The following is a 21,168-nucleotide window of genomic DNA, read 5'->3' as shown; positions in this document are numbered from 1 at the left end:
AACTGAAAAAGGGCTTCCCCTCAAATGATTTTAACTTGTGGGATTCAGAAGGGGACAGGAGGATGTATGAAAACTTGCATATGCATCCTCATTATCATCAATGGGAAGCTGGCAGTACCTGGGATCTCTGCGTACTGATCCTGTGGCAGATGGTGCTGGCTGGGAGCTGAGTGGTGGTGGGGGGGGAAGACCAGCATGCTGAGGCTCCCAGTGTGGGCTTAGCCAGAAGAGATGTGTGAAGCCCTTTGCAGAAGGGCTGTAGAGACCCAGGGCGGGGAGCGGCACCCTGCCACTGAGCTGGTCCTAGTTTTGGCGGGTGGTCAAGATTTCTTTACAGTGGGGAAGACCCCCCTTGTGCAGCTAGCGTTTGCCAGTTTGATCCCCAAGAGCAGAGACTTCTGTGCCTGCCACAAGGCCCCACCAACTTGATGTGACTACTGAACACACCAAAGACAGTGTGAAGTAGAAAAGAGACCCAGGTGGAGCCCTGGTACCAGTGGCCAGCAGCTAAAGTTGAGCCATTGGAAGCATCCAAAGAGAACGCTAACATCCAAACCATAAGAACTTGCAAGGATGTCTAAATAGAGCACTGAAAAAAGACTTTCTGGAATTTGAAACAAAACCCTGATTTCTTGAATTTAAAAATTAATCTCATCGACAGAAGTCTGCATTAGTGACCCCAAAGATAACATGGAAGACACGGCTCACCAGCCAGGGCAATACCCCCATGAAGGAGGCTCAGAGAACAGATACAAGGACGTACATGCAAGCATGTCCCCCAGAGCAAAGTGGAACGGAGGGGTAGGGAGTTGTTAATGGAAGTTAGTAGAGGGAACGTTCTCTTATTTGCTGCTCGAGAGGGTTTACTTGATTCCCTGAAGGGATGAACAGAAGACGCACTGCACCCCAAGGTGGGTTCTAGCACAGGCATACCTTGTTTTATTGCACTTTGCAGATACTAGCCCCCCCCTTTTTTTTTTACAAGTTGAAAGTTTGGGGCAACCCTGTATTGACCAAGTCTAGTGGCATCGTTTTCCCAAAAGCATTTGCTCACGTCTGTCTCTGCCACATTCTGGTAAAACTTTTGTTAGGGGGATCTTTGATGTTACTCTTTGAATTGTTGGGCAGTACCCAGGACCACATGCATATAAGACAGCAAACTTAAATGTGTGGGTTCTGACTGTGCCACCCATTAGCCATTCTGTCTCTTTCCCCGAGACACAATATACTGACATTAGGTCAAGGAATAACCCTACCATAGCCTGTGTTCAAGTGAAAGGAATCAGTGGAGGGAGCAGACTTTTACCCCAGACTTCAGCAACCACAACCGTGATCCAGCAGCAAGATGGAGGCCAGACCCTCCACCAGCAAAGAGATGGATTTGCTGAAAACCTCAGATAATGGTGATCATTTTTTTGGCAACAAAGTATTTTTAAGTTATGTACATTGTTTTTTAGACAATGTTATCACACACTAAATAGACTACTGTATAGTGTACACTTAAGTTTTCTTAGCACTGGGAAACCAGTGACTTGCTTTATTGTGGCATTTCCTTTACTGTGGTGGTCTGGAAGCACACCCATAATATCTGAAGTGTGCCTGTAACACTTTGGAATTCCAAGGAAAAATACAAAGCTAGACTTCCCAACATATTATCTACTAAGAAAATAAAGCTAACATCAGACTTGTCCTCTTCAGCACTAGGAAGACTGAAGAGCTCAGTCTCCAGCCACCCCATATGTCAAGACAACAAAAATACATTTGTGGACATGGAAGGTTTTTAGATATGCATCCCCCCCCCCAAAGGGAAACCTCAAGAGAACACAGACGAAGAAAGGAAAATAATTCAGTAGTTTCATTTTATAATATAAGTCTGATTAAGATTTTGTGACGTTGAATACAAGGATTCCTGAAACAAATACACTAAGAAAAATTTTGTTCTAGTCTGGAATTGAAAATATTTAAATATCAGCAAAACCTGGGAGCCGAGAGGTAAAAATCAAGGTGTCCTAAAAAGTTCTGACTTTGATGCGTGGGGGTTCAGATGGCAAATAGAGCATCCTGTAGGTGGAGAACCAATTCTGATACTTTGGTGTGAAAAGAAAATGTCCACTTAATTAGGACCATTAGAAAACTGAAAAAGAAAGTTGACCTGGAATAAAAATAATGAAAAATGTATAGTAATCAAAATGGAAGGGATAGAACGTATTGATTTAGCCAATGGGCTGAATTCTCCCTTTAGAAAAGCAAAAAAAATCAAACTGCAACGTTTACAAGAAGTTAGCCAAAAATCAAGAGGATATTGCATGAGCAAAGTTTACAACTCCCCTGCCAAGAATGCTAGAGTTACTGGAAGAAATCAGGAAGAAAAAATTAATCCCCAATTATAATTTAATGATGCCTGGGTGGCTCAGTCAGTTACGCATCTGCCTTCAGCTCAGGTCATCATCTCTGGGTCCTAGGATCGAGACCCACATCAGTCTTCCTGCTCAGCAGGGAGTCTGCTTCTCTCCCTCTCCCCATCACTTGTTTTCTCTCTCAAATAAAAAAAAAAAAAAGGATAATTTAAGACCAAAAGTATCAAAGATCATTAAGAGGAACCATACGGAACGATAGTTTGGTTTACAAAGGGATGTAGGAGGCCTTGGGGTTTACTTAGGACACAGCATCATACCTGAATCTCTAAAACAAAAGCTCCCACAAAGGTTACTTGATTAAAAATAAATAAATCAATCAGCAAGGACAGATTATCAAGCTAATATTAACAAGCTTGATTTAAGAGATAAACACCTTTGTGTCCTATCAGTGGATAATATACACTTTCCTTCTATTGTCCAGAAACTTTATAAACTTGATTGCATAATAGCTGCGAAGACAACTTAAATACATTCTAAGAGAAGGATTTCGTAAGTTGCTAAGATTTGGAAGATACTAAAAGCCCAGATGCTCACTATTGGAAAAGAAATTCCTAGGTAAAACCAATGAAAACAATTACCTAAACAGCAGTAAAATATTTATGCCATAACTATATTTAGAAGAGGAAAATGCTTGCCTTAAAACCAGAGAAGACTGAAAACACATGCACTAATTGTTCATCTTAGAATTTTTTTTAAACATCGATAAAATAGGAACAAAATAAAGGTGTAAAAGCCAACTGAATGAAATATAAAACATAGAAGAAAAAAGAAACACTGATTCATTAAGATCCATTAAATAAACTCTTTGCTTAATGAAGGAACAAAGTAAGAGCAAAAACAAGAGTAAATATTGAGGAGGAGAGTGAACCCCCCAAGAAAATACATTTGTAAACTACGGCATACGGGTGATTACCTTGAAGAATGTACATGGGCGAGAACTGTTTTAAGAAGCTGTAGAAAACTCAGAGTCCTGTAGCACTAAAACAGCTATCAGGTAAAACAGGTATTAGATCTGGATGGTTTTATAGCTAAGTTCTACCTGGATTTAAAGAACCCAATTCTAATGTTAATCCACTGAGGTCAACAGAAAAATGGAAATGCTCCATTAATGTCTAGAAGGTACAGATGTCTGTATCAAAACTGAAGACAGAAGAGGGAGAGCCGCATTTCCAGAGTCGTAGATAATTCTTAAAAAAAAAAAAAAAAATAGCAAGTCCTTTCCAGCTATTTTCTAGAACAATTTATTACAACTCATTATTTTTTATTCCAATAATGCAAGGATGATTTGGCAACACTTTTAGCGGCAATACATAAATCACTCAATGCCACAAATGTAACGAATTTTCTCTCTTCACCACAATGTATGCTGATTATTGCCATTCACAAATATGGCTATATAAAGACTCCAGTTTTAAGGAGACTGATTTTTGTTTTGTATTGATTATCTAACCACTTTATTCTAGAAAGAACAGTTAGAAATGTAGGGTGGGAGGCAGGGACAGATAGTTTATCAATATCATGAATGATATTTCCTAACAATTTACACATTAGTGAAATTTAAATAAAATGTATACAGCTTATTGGGGCCCCTGACTGGCTCGGTTGGTAGAGCATGCAACTCTTGATCTCTGGGTTGTGAGTTCAAGACGAATGTTGAGTGTAGAGATTACATAAAAAGAAAATCTCTTTAAAAAAAGGAACATAACTTATAAACACTACCTGAAAGGTAGTATCTATCAACCCTTCCAGAAATTGTTTGATGGGAATCAGAGGTATCAATATAAAATTACTTTAAAGTATACATATATAGACACACAGGTAAGTACAGAAACAAATGCATGTTGGCATTGGAAGAGAGAGCTCTTCCTTATGGAAGAATTCCAATTAATAAATGTACAAAGGAATGAGAAATAGAAAATCACGATTTCAACACCAGAGTAATTGCTACAGGTAAGATCTAAGGGATGCTAAAATTAGTGGAAGTTTGAGGAGACACAGTTTGCCTGCATAGTCTTAAAGCATCTTCCTTCAAGAAATTTATTGACTGCAAAGAGAATTAACCAAGTGGTCAAGATTACCGTCAGTAATAAGACATGTTGATATCACGCACTTCCTGAGAAGGCTACATCACTTCTTTGACATTCTTGCCAAAGCTGTACCATGCCAGATAAATCATGGGAAAACACCAAACCCAAATAGTAGGACACAGTTCAGATTTGCTGGCTAAACTCTTCAAAAGCGTCACGGTCATAAAAGATGAGAGAATGGAGGAAGTGTCACACAGTCTGTGACATTGGAAGACTCTAGGGAGACACAGCAAGTACAGGCAATGTGGGATCTTGGACAGGACCCTGCAACGGAACAAGGACACTGATGAAAAACCCATGAAAACCAAACAGAATGTGTAGTTAACTTCTTAGTTTGGATAACTGCACTGGGGTTGAGTGGGATGGTAGTCCTGGGGGGCGGGGAGGAGACGGGGATGGGCGAACTCTCTACTTACAGTGCAACTTTATTTTGTCATAAAAAAACAAAACAAAACATCAGTGGGGACTAAAAACTGAAAGGGGAAAAAAAAAAAAAACCAACCACCCAAAGGTGCAGAACTGAATGAAGATCTTGTCACAGGCCAGGTGCAGTTCGTTCAAAGATCTTCTCCAAGACTCCAAGGACCCTAAATTTTAAAAATACATAGATCCATCTAAAACGAAGGCTTACCAATGATAATAAGGGTTCAAAGTGGGAATAATAAAATCACAAATTGAGAGACACCCCCCCCCAGATGGACATATAGCCATAGGGGAACAGGAGAGAACTGGGGAAAACAGCTAGATCTTTCTCCCCAAAGATAATTCCTAAAAACTGAAAAACCAAGAACTTACATTTTAAGTTTTTTTTTAAGGACTCTCAATAATCAAAAGAAATTCCTAATTTTGAGGAGCGGGGATCATGAGAGCTGGGGGATGATTAACAAGAAGTCTGGTTTGGTGTTTTGTTTTTGTTTTTGTTTTTGTTTTTTGGCTAATAATCCTTATAGAACTTCTTGACTTTCAACTTTGTGCATACATAATTAATAAAAACTGAAATTAAAATTTAAAAACCTAAGTAGGAGATGATGCATTGCTGGGGAGCATAGGATATATTCAAGGACCTTTGGTGTGAAGGTGACAAGAGAGATGGGTCAGTAGTTGGAGGGGGGTGTGGGCTCAAGGAGAGCTTTTCAATGTGTTTGCTGCTGATGGGAGTCATTTACTAGAGAAGGGAAGGATGGTGCAGGAGGGAGGGGGACCTGGGGCCAGCAGGAAAGAATGGATATAGCCCGCGGGCCCAGGATGGGCAGATTTCCCATGTAATTTCTCCTCTGTTCCACGTAAGACAAGAAGTAAGGCCATTAGCCGAAACCAGGGAGGTCTGAGCGAGAGGTGTGAAACAGTCATCTTAAGAGAGCAGGAAAGAGAATTGCTTAAATACAGCAGGATTGTATTGTTTAACGTGCTTCTATGATAGAGGCATATTAATATTTTGGATTTTTGCACTGAAAGTCTGTAGTTTTCGGTCAGGTTTTGTTAGGCCGGCTTCTTAACAATTACATGGAGGCATTCTTTCTCAGAGCTGTGGCACATTTTGAATAGAACTGAAATAATTACTGACTACACCTAACATGTTAAAGACATCATTTGTGAAACTTTCTGGGCGAGTCATAAGAGCTTTCTCATTTTCTTCTAGGATAAAATGAGTCTCTTACAGTTTTTTTTTTCTTATGGGATAATTTTCTATAATAGAAATATATGTTTGTCTATAATAAAAATTGGAGATGTAAGAGCCTTATAACAAATACAAATACATATTCTTTTCATGACCATCTTGGTTTTTATTTCACAAATTCCTACCATTTCTAGGTTTACCTTTACTGACTCAGTCTGCTTCCCTTAGACCTGTTCTTTTTACAACTCCTTGTGTTTGGATATTTAATTCATTTATTTCCCAACCTTTTTGGGTGCTAATACAATGGGGGCTGAAGGCCATCCCCAAGTAGATGATTCAGGGCTAGGTGACGCTTCCTCTCCTGAAACACACTTCAGAAAAAAGGACATGGCACGTGCCCAGGACTCAGGCCAGTGATCGGTCGCTTGCTGGAGGGACTGGGGTAAAAGTGGACACAGCGCTGAAGCCAGGATATGTACTATTCCTGAGAACCTGGAGCTCTAAGCAATCACCTTAGCCCTTTGCTGGCCCTACCCTGTGAATCCCCATTTAGAACATTCAGTAAAGGACCGGGGCCCCTGGCTGGCTCACTTGGAAGGGCATGCAAGTCTTGATCTCAGAGTCCTGAGTCTGAGCCCCACGTTGGCTGTGGAGGTTACCTAAATAAATAATTAAAAAAAAAAAAAAAAAAGAACATTCAGAAAACCAGATACCAATGTATAGATTCAGGGAGGAAAGAAACCCCATTCAAGATGAGCTTGCACGTTATCATTTTAAGATGCTTGAGGAAAATATAGCTAACAAATATAACAGCAAGAGGATTCACCCAGTGAATCTGAAAATAATTTTGAATTTTTTTTTAAAAAACAATCCAATGAGTATCTGCATTTTAAAAAGAACCACCTTTTTTACTATTATGTAGGACTGAGAGGGCCAGTTAGAAATCCTGGAAATACAGTTTGAAAACCCTTAATTTCCTTTTACAGCTTAGTAGTGGGGAATTCTGGAATGGATATGATTAAGGAAAGAATCTGTAAATGTAAAGATTGTATTAGGGAGTTTGCTTTCAAACTGCAAGACAAGATAAAAATATGAAAAGGGTAAAAAAAAAAAAAAAGTATAGAATGCAGAGCTCCAGCATAAAGTATTGGAAATGTTCATGGCTAAAAATCTTCTGGTACTGAAGAAGCACGTACTCTCCACCTATAATCAACAGCAGTATGAATATGCACATAAAGACCCATTCCACTGAACTGGCAGAAAACCAGAATAAAGAGAAAATTATAAAAATGAAAAAGGTTACCTATAAAGGATTCTATGAAGGACTGGCAGACCACAAGCACTCCCCTCTATAGCACCCGCAGCCTCAAGACTAAGGGATATCTTCAGAAGACTTAAGACACAAAGCTGTAAGTCTAGACATTCTGTATCCTAATAATTACCATTCAAGAGTGAGGGCAAAATGATAGTTTTCAGACCTACAGAGATAGATGATTTAGTACCAATAAACCTTTGCTAAAAAGAACTACCAAAGTCCTTACTTAGGCAAGAAGGACTACAATGCAAGAAGCGATGGTGACCCATGAAATCAGTAAACTATTAGAAAATATCATGGAACACTACATCAAGAACTAATGATATAATGTACGGTGATTAACATAACATAATAAAAACAAAACAAAAAACCAAATAACTGTAGGGGGCATCTGCGTGGCTCAGTCAGTTAAGTGTCTGCCTTCGGCTCCGGTCATGATCCCAGAGCCCCGCATCGTGCTCCCTGCTTGGCGGGAAGCCTGCTTCTCCCTCTGCCTTCTGCCCCTCCCCACCCTGCTTATGTGCTCTTTCTCTCTGCTCTCTAATAAAAAAAAAAAAACGAACAACTGTGGACTTGGAAAAAGCTAAATTTTGTGTGAAAACTCTGACTCAAAAGAAAACCAGGAAATAACGATCCCAAAATTCTAAGAGGGAATGAGGGAGTCTTGATCAAGAAGGGTGCACAGGGCAGACAATCTTCTATTTCCTCTTTTGGCATCTCCACAGCTGTTTATAGTTATTAATTAAACCGTGTATATATTTCTACATACTTCTCTGAATACTCGTTATAGAATACAGAGTACCGAATTTATATATATATATAACATGGTATAAACGCACTGGGATTCAGAAAATGAGATAAAGGTCTGCAAGCATAGATGCATTAGTAGAAAACATGGATCTTGAACTTAACCTGAACCAAAGTCATTATAAATGAAAGCAACAGAAGTTGTTTTACTCTGGGTAGAGGGAAGGTGAAGAGAGATCATTTGTAGTACAGGTTTAAGACTTAAATGCAACTTCTGCTCTATTTCTTTTAAAGATTTTATTTGAGAGCGAGCACAAATGGGAGGGGCAGAGGGGGAGAGACTCTTTAGCAGACTCTGTGCTGAACACAGAGCCTGACGTGGGGCTCGAAATCACGACCTGAGCCGAAACCGAGTTGGATGCTTAACCGACTATGCCACTCAGGAGCCCCTCTGCTTTATTCTTAATAGGAAGAGAAGCTGGTCTCCTTGGGCAAACATGAAGTAGAGCCACTACTGACTCTCCCCAGTGCCTCACTGCATGTACTGAATAGTCACAGGGACCGTCCCTCTCACCTCCTCGCTCTGTGCAAGTCGGTCTGCTTTTTCTCCTCTGCGCCTTTGCAAGTGGCCAGAATACTCTCTGCCATTGCCCTCCCCACTCTCCAAAGTCAGAGTTCTAGTTATCCTGGTGGATGTCCATGATGTTTTGTTAGGTTGTTAAGGTGGGGAAAAAAGTGTGCAGAGCAAGGTATGGTCTGAGTCCACTTTTTTGTAAAGATAAATGACAAGAGAAACCCATTCTTGAATACTGATGGCACATTTTTGTAGCGCTGGAGTCTCTCACTTGAACTACTCCATCAGTAATAGCAGCTAACAGACTGACCTCCGGAGTATCCTTTTCATAATGGTAGATGGCGGAGTAGGAGGGTCCTGAGCTCATCTCCTCCCGTGGACACATTGAGAAATCTACAGATAAGAAACCCACTCAGAAAATGCCCCGAAGAGTGTCAGAGCAGATTGTCCCCAGCTAAAGACCTAAGAAAAAGCCACAGCAAGAAGGGTCCGAGGGGCAGAAACAAGGTTGGGACCCAACCCCCCAGTGCAGTGACCCACAAGCAGGAGGAATATCCCAGGTGAAGAGGTGCTCCCTGCAGAGCAACGGAATCCAGTCCCACATCAGGAACGCCGGGCCCCGGGGACCTGCCCTGGGAAGACAAGCCCCCAGTCTGGCTTTGAAGATCAATGCGGCTGAAGTGCCAGAGTCAGCAGGCGATAGGAAACCAAGACTCCACTCGTGCAGGGCCATGGTGCTGTGTCGCTCCGTCTGAGACCCCACACAGAGGCAGCTGTTTGAAAGCACCTGGGTGACACATGGAGTTACTAGTTTCAGGGCATGTGCTGGAGGGTCTGGGATCTGTAGGAGTTGTCTCTAGGAATGGAAGTGCGGGTAGATGCCATTTTTCTTGCCCTCCTTCAGCCTAGCTGGCAGGATGCTGGTAGCAGCCAATTCTGACATTCTCCATCTACTGTGCTAGCGCCATTCACCCCACCAGGCATTCTCCTGCAGACTCCCCCCAACCCCAGCAGGTGCCCCTGCCCTCAGCAAATACCACCCTGCCACAGGCAGTGGGCAGCTCTGGTCAAGACCAGAGCCCCTCCAAAGTGACTCCTGGGGAGGGGGAGGCAGGCCCAATCACCATAGGGGGGCATACACAACCATGGAGCTCCTGGTTCTTGTGACCAGGGGCCATCGCACTACTGGGCCCCACAGTACATCTCCATAAAGCTGCTGCTTTGAAGACCAGGAGACGTAGCTGACCTACCTAATACATAGAAACAAACAGACAAAATGAGACAGAGGACTATGTTCCAAATGAAAGAACAAGATAAAACCTTAGAAAAAGAACTAAATGAAATGGAGATTAACAATCTACCTAGTCAAGCGTTTATTTTTTTTATTTTTATTTTTAGTCAAGAGTTTAAAGTAATGGTCATAAAGATGGTCACCAGACTTGAACTCAAATTTTAGCAGAAATAGAAAATATAAAGAACCGATCAAAATTGAATACAATAACTTAAAACCACACTCAAAAGGAGGGTGAAGGATGTAGAGCAGATCAATGATCTGGAAGACAGGACAGTGGAAAGCATCCAAGCTAAATAGCAAAAAGAATAAAAAATAATGAGGATAGGTTAAGGGACTTTTGGGAAACATCAAGTATACTAACTTTCACATTATAGGAGTCCCATAAAGAGAAGAGAACGGGGCAGAAAACTTAAGAAATAATAGCTGAAAACTTCCCTAAGGTGGAAGGAAACACATCCATGTTCAGGAAGCACAGAGAGTCCCAAATAAGATGAACCCAAGGAAATCCACATCAAGACACATAATAATTAAAATGTTGAAGGTTAAAGATAGAAAATCTTAAAATCAAGAGAAAAGAAAATAGTTACATACAAGGGAAACACCATATGGCATCAGCTGATTTTTTTCAGCAGAAACTTTGCAGACCAAAGGGAGTGGTATCATATATTCAAAGTGCTAAAAGGAAAAAACAAACAAACAATCCTAAAACCAAGAATACTCTACGTGGCAAGTTATTCAGAATTGAAGGAGAGAGTGAGTTTCCTAGACAAAAGGTAAAGGAGTTTATCACCACTAAACCAGCCTCACAAGAAATGGTAAAGAGACTTATTTCAGTAGAAAAGCCCATAACTAGAAGAAAATTATGAAAGGAAAAAATTTCAGTGGTAAAAGCAAACATAAAGGTAGTAGATCACTTATAAAGCTAGTACAAAGTTTAAAAGACAAAAGTAGTAAAATCAGTTCTGTAGACAGAAATTAGTTAAGGGACACAAAATAAAAAGATGTAAATTGTGATGCCATATACATAAAATGTGAAGCAAGGGAGTAAAAATGTAGTGCTTTTAGGCTGTTCAAACTTCGGTTTGAACTTAAGAGATCAACTTAGTAGAGACTGCTAATATACACAGGATATATGTGATCCTTGTTGTAATCACAAACCAAAAACCTATAATAGTTACACAAAAAGATAGAAAGGAATCCAAGCGTAACACTAAAGAAAGTCATCAAATCCTGAAAAAAGAAAAAGAAAAGAACACAGACCTACAAAAACAATCAGAAAACAATGAACAAAATGGCAATAAGTATATGCCTATAAGTAATTACTTGAAATGTCAGTGGACTAAATGTTCTATCTCTATGCTGCCGTCTATGTGCTTCCTCCAAGAAACTCAATTCGGATGTAAAAACACTGAAAGTGAGGGATGGGTACAGAAATACTCCATGCAAATGGAAGTGAAAAAAAAAAAAAGAGTTGCAATAGCAATACTTATGTCTGAAAAAGAAAAAAAAATACTTAAAAAAAAGCGTAACAAGAGACAAGGCCATTGCATAATGATAAAGGGATCAATCCAGCAAGAGGCTATAGCAATTGTAAATATCTATGCACCCAACGTAGGAGCATCTAAAGGGAGAAATGGACAATAAAATAATCGGAGGGGACTTTAACATGTCCCTTAAATCAATGAATAGATTATCCAGACATAAAATCAGGAAGGAAACAGTGGTTCTGAGGAACACTTTAGACCAGATGAACTTAACAGGTATATACAGAACATTCCATCCCAAACCAGCAGAATACACATTCTTTTCAGGGGCACGTGGAACAATCTCCAGGATAGGTTACATTTTAGGCCACAAAACGAGTGTCATTAAATTTAAGAAGACTGAAATCATATGCAACATTTTTCCAACCACAACGGTCTGAAACTAGAGACCAATTATGAAAAATACTTGGGAAAAAACAAGGAAACTAAACAGGATACTAAACGACCAGTGGGTCAACAAAGATATCAAAGAGGAAATCAGAAAACACCTGAGAAAAATGAAAACGGAAACAACAGTTCGAAATCTCTGGGATGCAGCAAGAGCAGTTCTAAGGGCGAAGCTACTGGAAATATTATAGACTTAACCCAAGAAAAAAACAAATCTCAAACAATCTCTACTTTTACTTAAAGGAACTAGAATAAGAACAAAAAACAAAGCCCAAAGTTAGTAGAAGGAAATAATAAAGATCAGAATGGAAATGGAGACTACAAAAAAAAAAAAAAAACAAAAAAAACAACCACTACTGGAAGGAAGGGCTGTTTCTTTGAAAAGATAAAATTGATAAACCTTTAGCCAGACTCATCGGACCCAAAATTAAAGGGGACTTCATGCAGGAAAAGTTACAAGTGACACCACAGAAATATAAAGGATTATAAAATACTACCAAAAATTATACACCAAGTTGGACTACGTAGAAGAAATGGATAAATTCCTAGAAACATACAGTCTTCTAAGATCGAATGAAGAACAGAAAATAGACTAGTAAGCAAATCAAATCAACGATCAAAAAACTCACAACAAAAAAGCTCAGGACCAGATGGCTTCACAGGTGAATTCTACCAAGCATTTTTTTTTTTTAAAGATTTTATTTATTTGAGAGAGAAAGGGCACGAGCAGGGGGAGCGGCGTCCCAGCCGAGCAGGGAGCCCCATGTGGGACTTGATCCCAGGACCCTGAGACCATGACCTGAGCCGTAGGCAGATGCTTAACCCACTGAGCCACCCGGGTGCCCTTTACCAAGCATTTAAAGAGTTAGTAACCTATCCTTCTCAAACTATTCCAAAAAGCTGAAGAGGAAGGAATGCTTCAAATTTCATTGTGAGGCCAGCATTATCCAGATGCCAAAACCAGACAGACACACATATACACATGAAAATTACACACCAATATGCCTGATAAACATAGATGCAAAAATCCTCAACAACATATTAGCAAAGTGAATTCAACAATACATTAAAAGCACCATTCACCACCATGAAGGGGGATTTATTTCAGGGGTGCAAGAATGGGTCATTATCCACACATCAAAGTATTTATCACATTAAATAAAGGATAAAAATCATCTCAATAGATGCGGGAAAAACATTTGTCAAAATTCAACATCCATTTATTATAAAATCTCTCAAAGTGGGGGTAGAGGGAACATACCTCAAAATAATAAAGGCCATATATGACAAGCCCAGAGCAAACATCATACTCAACAGTGAAAAGCTAAAAGCTTTTCCTCTAAGATCAAGAACAGGACAAGGGTGTACACTCTAATTCAACATACTATTGGAAGTCCTAGCCACAGCAATAAGACAATAAAAGGAATCCAGATTGGTAAGGAAGAAGTAAAACTTAGCAGATGACATGACACTATATATGGAAAATCCTAAAAACCACCAAAAAAAAGCCATTATAACTAATAAGTGAATTAAGTTGCAGGATACAAAATTAACATACAGAAGTCTGTCGTGTTTCTGTACACCAATAACAAGTTAACCGAAAGAGAAATTTAAAAAAATCCCATCCACAATTGCATCATAAAGGATAAAGTACCTAGAAATAAATTTCACCAAGGAGGTGAAAGACCTGTACCCTGAAAACTTTAAAACACTGATGAAAGAAACTGAAGATGATGCGATTAGATGAAAAGTTATACCATGCTCATGGATTGGAAGAATGTTGTTAAAATGTCCATACTACCCAAGGTAATCTACAGATTCAATGCAATCCTTATCAAAATACCAACAGCATTTTTCACAAAAATAGAATAATCTTCAAACTTGTATGGAATCACAAAAGAACAGCCAAAGCAGTCTTGAGAAAGAACAAGGCTGGAGGTATCACACTTCCAGATTTCAAGATAAACTACAAACTACAGTAATCAAAACAGTGTGGTACTAGCACAAAAACAGACACATAGATCAATGGAACAGAATGGAGAGTGCAGAAATAAGCCACACTTACATGGTCAATGACAAAGTAGGCAATAATATACAATGGGAAAAGACAGACTCTTCAATAAATGCTGTTGGGGAAACTGGACAGCTTCCTGGAAAAGAATGAAATTGCACTACTTCCATACACCATACACAAAAATAAACTCAAAATGAATTAAAGACCTAAATGTAAAGACCCGAAACCACAGAACTCCTAAAAGAAAATACAGGTAGTAAACTCTTTGGACATCGGCCTTAACAATACTTTTCTGGATCTGTCTCCTCAGGCAAGGAAAACAAAAGCAAAAATAAACAAGTGGGCCTACTACATCAAACTAAAAAGCTTTTTTCACAGCAAAGGAAATCATCAACAAAATGAAAAGGCAACCTACTGAATTCATACAACCCAACACCAAAAAACAAACAAACCAATCTGATTAAAAAATGGGCAGAGGATCTGGACATTCTTCCAAAGAAGACATACAGAGATGGCCAACAGACACATGAAAAGATGCTCAATATTACTGATCATCGGGGAATGCAAATCAAAACCACAATGAGAAATCAACCTCACACCTGTCAGAAGGACTAGTATTGAAAAGCAAAAAGAGCACATGTTGGCAAGGGTGTGGAAAGACAACCTCAGCGTTGGTAGGAATGGAAATTCGTGCGGCCATTGTGGAAACAGTATGGAGGGTCCTTCAAAAAATTAAAACTAGAACTACCATACAGTCCAGTAATTCCACTTCTGGGTATTCACCCAAAGAAAAAGAAAACACTAATTCAAAAAGATATATGCACCCCTATGTTTATTGTAGCATTATACACAACAGCCAAGATAGGGAAGCAACCTAAGTGTCTACTGATAGATGAATGGGTAAAGAAAATGTGGTACATATACAATGGACTATTACTCAGCCATCAATAAAGATTGAAATCCTGCCATCTGCAGCCACATGGATGGGCCTAGAAGGTATTATGTTACATGAAATAAGAGAAGGACCAATACTATAGGATTTCACTTAGATGTAGAATTTAAAAACCAAAACAAATTAACAAAACAGAAATAGACTCATACAGAGAGAGAGTTGGAGTGGGAGGATTAGCAAAACAGCTGAAGGGGACTGAGAGGTACACACTTCCAGTTCTAAGTCATGGGAATGAAAAGTACAGCAGAGGGAATGTAGTCAATATTGAAATAACTTCGTATGGTGACAGATGGTAACAACACTTATGGTGGTTAGCTTTCATAACGTCTGTAATTGCCAAATCACTATGTTGTACAACTGAAACCAATATTGTAGGTCAACTATACTTCAATTAAAAATTTAAATTATAAAAAATCAGTAGAGTAAAACATCCTCTTTCTCCCATGCTGAAATCTCAACTCCTTACTGTGATAATTTTTTTTTTCTTAACATAATGGAGGGAATATTTTGGGTAGGACAACTGCAGTGTTTAATGGTAGAGCTTGCTTCAGTCATGGCTGGATCCAGGTGCTCATTCCAGTGGCTCTATTTCCCTCTCTCTTAACTTCATTCCCAACTTTCTCTACATGATAGCAAAGGGACCACTATCAACTAGAAACATTCACTGCTCTTTCAACTGATCTCCAAGAAAAGAAATTTTTTTTTTTTTTTTTCCCCTAACAAGAGCACCAACCAAACTCCCATGGAATTGGCCTGGCTTGGTTTGTGCTCACAGGTGGTGGGCAGGGGGAGTAAGACATCATTACTAGCCAGAACAGAGTTGCATACCACCTCTGGGGGGCATAACCTATGTTAGTTTGGTTTGGGAGGGATGGTGTAACAGCTTTGCGATATAATTCATACACCATATAAATCACCCATTTAAGATGTGCTATTCGGTGGTTTTTAGTATATTCAGAGTTGTGCATCCATCACCATGATCAATTTTAGAACATTTTCATCACCCCAAAAACAAACACTTGCTCTTTAGCTATGTCTACCCCCAGCCCAGGCAACCACTACTTTTCTGTCTGTATGAATTTACCTGTTCTGGACATTTCATAGAAATGCAATCAACGTGTGTGGTCTTTTGGAACTGGCTTCTTTAACTTAAATAATGTTTGCAAGGCTCATCCATGTTGTAATGTGCGATCTTGCGTTTTAAGGTCGTCAAAGATCTGCCGGCCCCTGCTTCCCTTTCTGTCCTATTAGGCTGCTCTCCCCCTTCCCTGTTGTGTCCTACTTTAAGCACAAAGCTACTTAGACCCTTTGCATTCGGTTAAGGACCAGAAGGGGACAGAGAATGAAAACCCAGATTTAGGCCCTAGGATCAGTGGGCAATGTGGTTATTGCAGTGTTTCACAAAAAAGCCACCCTTTATTGGGGGGACAGGGGTTTTTCAAACTGCTTGCTTCCAATGGAATAAATATTTGTGAGTTTTATCTTCGGTTAAAATGGGCCCTGCCTTTTTTGGGGGGGGGGGATAATCCCAGTTTTGAAACTTCTGCCCCCTGCTCCGCTCACTCACTCTGTGAAGATACAGAGCCCCACACGGTCCCCATGTGGCTGTTCTCTCCCCTCCAGGAAAGCGAAGAGGAACTTTACTCCTCCTGCCGCCAGCTCAGAAGGCGGCAGGAAGAACTGAACAATCAGCTCTTTCTGTACGACACACACCAGAACTTGCGCAATGCCAACCGGGACGCCCTCATTAAAGAGTTCAACGTCAATGAGAACCAGCTCCAGCTGTACCAGGAGAAGTGCAACCGGAGGTAGGCTGGCCCCTCCCCCAACTGCAGATGCCCAGGTCTTGCTCCTCCAAGCAGTGATGTGGGGCACTTGAAGCCTGGCCCCCATCTTTAGAAATTCCTTGACTGATCCCTCAATGCTAAGGCTCTTTGCTCTATAAATAAACTTACAGTAATTTTTCTTAAGTATCTGCACCTTCCCTAAGCCGAACTGTCACCACTAGGAGGACACTTTGATGTAACAGTGAAACTAAACTGTGACCTCTACCTTCCAAAGAACCTTGTCACGTTCCTGCGGTCCAGTGGTTCTGGACTGGGGCAGAACCCACCCCCTGGCCCCCAAGGGAGGCTTCTGGTTGTGCTACGGAAGTAATGTGGGGAGGGGGGTGGGCAGCCAGGTCCGCCCAGGGCCCTGCAGTGTGCCAGACAGCCCTGCTCAACAGAACTAGCCTGAACCGCCCAAACAGACTCAGCGGGAAACAGTGTAGACTCTACCCACATGCTCATTTCGTCCGAACCATAGCCTAAGGGTAGCAGGGAGCCCAGTGCATTGCCCAGTGAGGACACGGAGATTCAGAGAGGCTACGTGTCTTGCCAGGAGCCCACCTCCCTCACCGTCAGCCCTCTTCCAGCCAGCCACAGAGGTCCTGCAGCTGTTGGGCACACGGCCCGGGTCTGAGCCTAATGCCTGATGCTGAAATCTGTTTTATTGCAGGTTGAGAGAGAAGAGAGTCAGCAACAGCAGGTTTTACTCCTAGGAGACGGGGTACATGACTGAGGGGGTCACGTGTGCATTTGTCCTCTCTTCAGGCCCTGGAAATATGCTCATCTGTGGGGTCATCCTCTCCTCAAGCCTGGCCCCCAAGAGGACATTTCTGGAGATCCCATTGGCAGGAGTTGAGGTTATTTCCTGCTCATTTTTTCATCTCGGACAATTTCTTAACTTATATTTTCTATAGAGGATCGTGGAAACTGTGTTCCTCGTTTTTGGCCTCTCGTGTTCCAAACCCCCTTGAATAAAAGCCGTGAAAATCCCGCTCAGTCCCCCCTCCCGTGCACGACCCATACAATGACCAGCATCCCTTTTCCACCTCTAGAGACCCAGGTAGTTGACTTCCACGGGGGGAGGCGGCCAATATGTAAGGAACGGATTCATTAGATTCTGCAAAGGAGGTTAACTAAAAGGCAAACGATTCCTCAGTTAAGGCCACCGGCTTTCACCAGGGCCCCCGGAGGAGCCCTGCCCCCGGCTGCCGTCCCTGCGGCCTCCCCTGGCCCGGGTCAGCGGGCTCAGCTCCAAGCATGCTCCCGCTGGCTGGCCGCACCTCAAAGGGGGGGTGGATTCCCCCCTCAAAGGGGGATTGAATCTTCAGGAGGACAGCTTCAGTCCATGGTGGAGGCTTGCTCTGGGACCGCAGTTATGGGGGGGGGGGGTGGGGACCCCTTTGAATTAGAAAGTCTGTCAGAGAGACCAGAAACTCACTGAAGGCTCAGCCAGCCTCTTAACCCCTGGCTCTGCTCACTCAGGAGCTGGCTGCGAGCCCGTGGAGAGGCCCCGAGTCCACAGCTCTCCACAGACAAGAGGTCATCTACTGATTTGAAAAAGTGACGACAGTTAGCCCTCCGGGTCATCCCATTTTTCTGGACCACCAAGCTAAGCCTTAGCACAAAAAAACCCCATCTGCAGCCATCCCGGAAGGGGCTGACCCACCTAGGACAGAGGGTATTCCTCTCCAGCTCGATGCGGATACGACCGAGTGATGGGTACAGGGTGAGGGTTTAATAAGGTTTCTCAAAGACAAGGATAGTGTGGGGGTGGAGGGCGGGGCTCTGTAAAGTCACAACTTGCCCAGAGGGAATGGAGAATTGACTTGGTGGGGGAGGGGAGGTAATTGTGAGAAAACACATTGTATCAGGATGACCAACTAGCAAGAAGCCTGGTGGGTTGACTGCTTGGAACTGGATCCTAGCAACCCCTTCAGCCCCCACCTAGTTACCCTGGCCTTAGCAAGTCTGCGTTATTGCTGGGAAGTCCATTAAAACCAGCCAGGCTGTGTGTGATCAAAAGGCCTTATGCCTGCATTCCAAAAAAAGTTTTTAAGCACCTCAAAATACCAAGCACTGTGCCCATGGTCAGGGGTACGATGTAAAAAAAAAAAAAAAAAAAAAAAAATAGGGGTTAAAAAAAGGTCATGCTCGCTGTTCTTCTGGAACATTATCCACATGCTCCTGAAAGAAGTGCATTTTACCTTACCTGAAGCCCGAAGTATAGGTAACAGCAGTCTGACTCGGTGGAGCTGTTACCTTGTGACATTACTTATTTATCGAACTGGAGTTGCTATTTTATTTGGCAGTAGCAACTGAGCGAATATTCCTGATGGTGGCAAATGTTCAAAGCAACTTTGAATAGAAGTGAGAAGCAAAGACACTGAGCTGAGTGCTACAGCAAAGGAATTTGCAGACTCTAGAGCCAGTGTCCTGTTCACCATTGGCCAGGTGGCCACTGAAGCCTAATCATTGCACCCCCAGCCCTACCTCCAGACTTCTTTTGCCTCCATCATTACCTCTACACCACAGAGCTCAGGGGCTGCTGTCGTCCCCCGTTTTCAGCTCAGCAGGGAGTAAGAGACCTAAACCTTCCCACTTCACTCCATTTTAAAGTCAAAGAGCTAAAGCCTGGATCCCCTTTCTGCTTAAAATGGATTTTCTGCTAGTGTGTCAAAGAAATTAAGATGGGGTGGCATAGAAGGCAAAAACGAAGCATCTTTCCAGCTGTTACCATGTAAAATCCATACCCAGCCACACCTATGCTGAGAAAAAGCAGACACTGGGGGTAGTGGGGGTTAGAGCATAAATGGTGCTGGGAAGAACTCTTTCCCTAAGACTGTCTCCTCCTAGGTGCTACAGTGACTTGAATCCACCATTAGGGAGTATTGGCTTTTGCTCATCCATTCTCCCCTTAATAGGGGAAAACCTGAATTTAACTGAGAGAAGGTGGGGCCAGGATTCTCTCAGGAAAGACACGGAGAGGGAACATGAAGGGCACCGGTGATACCACTACTCTCCCCATAGTCTGCCCGGATGCCGCAGAACCTAAGCATAAGACATTCAGCTGAGATTGTGGCTTAACCATCGTGGAATAAGCACAATTCAGGCCCAAGCAGAACAGAGGAGCATCTTGAGAGACACCAGCAGCATAGCAGATCCAAACCACGACTGTGTACGTGTTACACTGTTTTCGTTATCCGTTTCTCTAGGTGGAGCATTTAGAATAGGTTTTACGACGTGGAAAAAATAAAGGGGTGGGGCTGGTTAGATCATTAGAGTTTGGGAAATTCAGGTCGTACAAAGTTAAATAATTTCTCTGCTGCGAAACGTGGCTGTCCTAAAGTGCACAGTCAAGAGAGGTGTGGAATATCACATTTCCCAAATTAGATTTCTCAATCCTTTCACCAAGGGATGTCTATCTCCTGGGACTAGTGTGCAAGGCAGCACAATTGAGGGCCGGCTGCTCTATGAAGAAGACAGCCACAGGGGTGCATGACTGCCTCAGTTGGAAGAGCAAGCAACTCTTGATCTCGGGGTCATGAGCTTGAAGCTCCATGTTGGGTGTAGAGATTACTAAAAAATTAAAAAGGCAGCCAGGCAACAGAATCTAATAATTGATATACTTTGTGACTTAGTTAAATAAAATCTGAACTTAAGCCACTAAGGCCAATGGTCATAAAATGGGGCAGCCTTACCCCCACCTATCTACCACAGCTTTCTAAGGAATACACAGGGCTCAAATAGTTTTAGGGGGTCAATTTTCAGATCCTTACCTTCCTATTTTACTCTTTCTTAAGACTCATCTGCCTCAGAAAATGCCTTTTTCTCCCCTTAAAATGAAAATGCTCTTTCCCCAGAGTCAGTCTTAAATTATGGAGCATGACTCAAGGTATAACATTTAAAATATGAGTGCTTGGAAAGTGAAAGCCTCTTAACAATCAGGTACAAATCCTTCTGCCATTCCGGTGGCTCTCAATTCTTTTGATTTCAATGAAGTTGAAGGAACACCCAAGATTTCTCAGTATTTTAGCATGTAGTTCTGAAGGCCTTGGAAGAATTCAGCTATCACGCTATCACAAAAGCGCCTTCTGTTCCCGTCTCCTTACCTCCTCGAACAAAGATCAGCAACACTTCCATACATAAAATTGCCAAGGGAGAAAAGAATTGATACTGTGACCGTTCTAACAAAGGTAACCTTCATCTACAGAGAGATGAAATAAAGGGGGAGAAGCTTCCTTCAACACACTGACACATTGCCAATGAAATTTTACTATGTTTAATTATTAAAATTTGTACTATATTAGTTTTATTGATCAAGTTTAATCCAGAAGAAAGTTTCAAATACATAGAGCCTTATGATTTATAGAATATAGAACTGTGTTACAAA

General features: G+C 41.6%; 1 protein-coding gene and 1 long non-coding RNA gene across 2 annotated transcripts in view; one reads left to right on the top strand and one right to left on the bottom strand.

Annotated features, from left to right (window-relative positions):
• The window catches only part of PLCG2 (phospholipase C gamma 2), a 141,157-nt gene extending 123,389 nt beyond the window's left edge, over positions 1-17,768 (top strand). The window contains exons 32-33 of the mRNA XM_027618978.2: positions 16,573-16,757; positions 17,449-17,768. Of these exons, the coding sequence (XP_027474779.1) occupies positions 16,573-16,757; positions 17,449-17,491 (228 nt within the window). The 3' untranslated portion in view covers positions 17,492-17,768. The remainder of the gene's footprint in view (positions 1-16,572; positions 16,758-17,448) is intronic.
• Positions 1-21,168, bottom strand: part of LOC113936076 — a 58,219-nt gene that overhangs the window by 23,424 nt on the left and 13,627 nt on the right. The gene's annotated exons all lie outside the window — the stretch shown is intronic.

This window comes from Zalophus californianus, chromosome 17 (genome assembly GCF_009762305.2).
Source record: "Zalophus californianus isolate mZalCal1 chromosome 17, mZalCal1.pri.v2, whole genome shotgun sequence".
In the NCBI taxonomy this organism is placed as follows: Eukaryota; Metazoa; Chordata; class Mammalia; order Carnivora; family Otariidae; genus Zalophus; species Zalophus californianus.
This window is presented reverse-complemented; position numbering and strand designations above follow the sequence as displayed.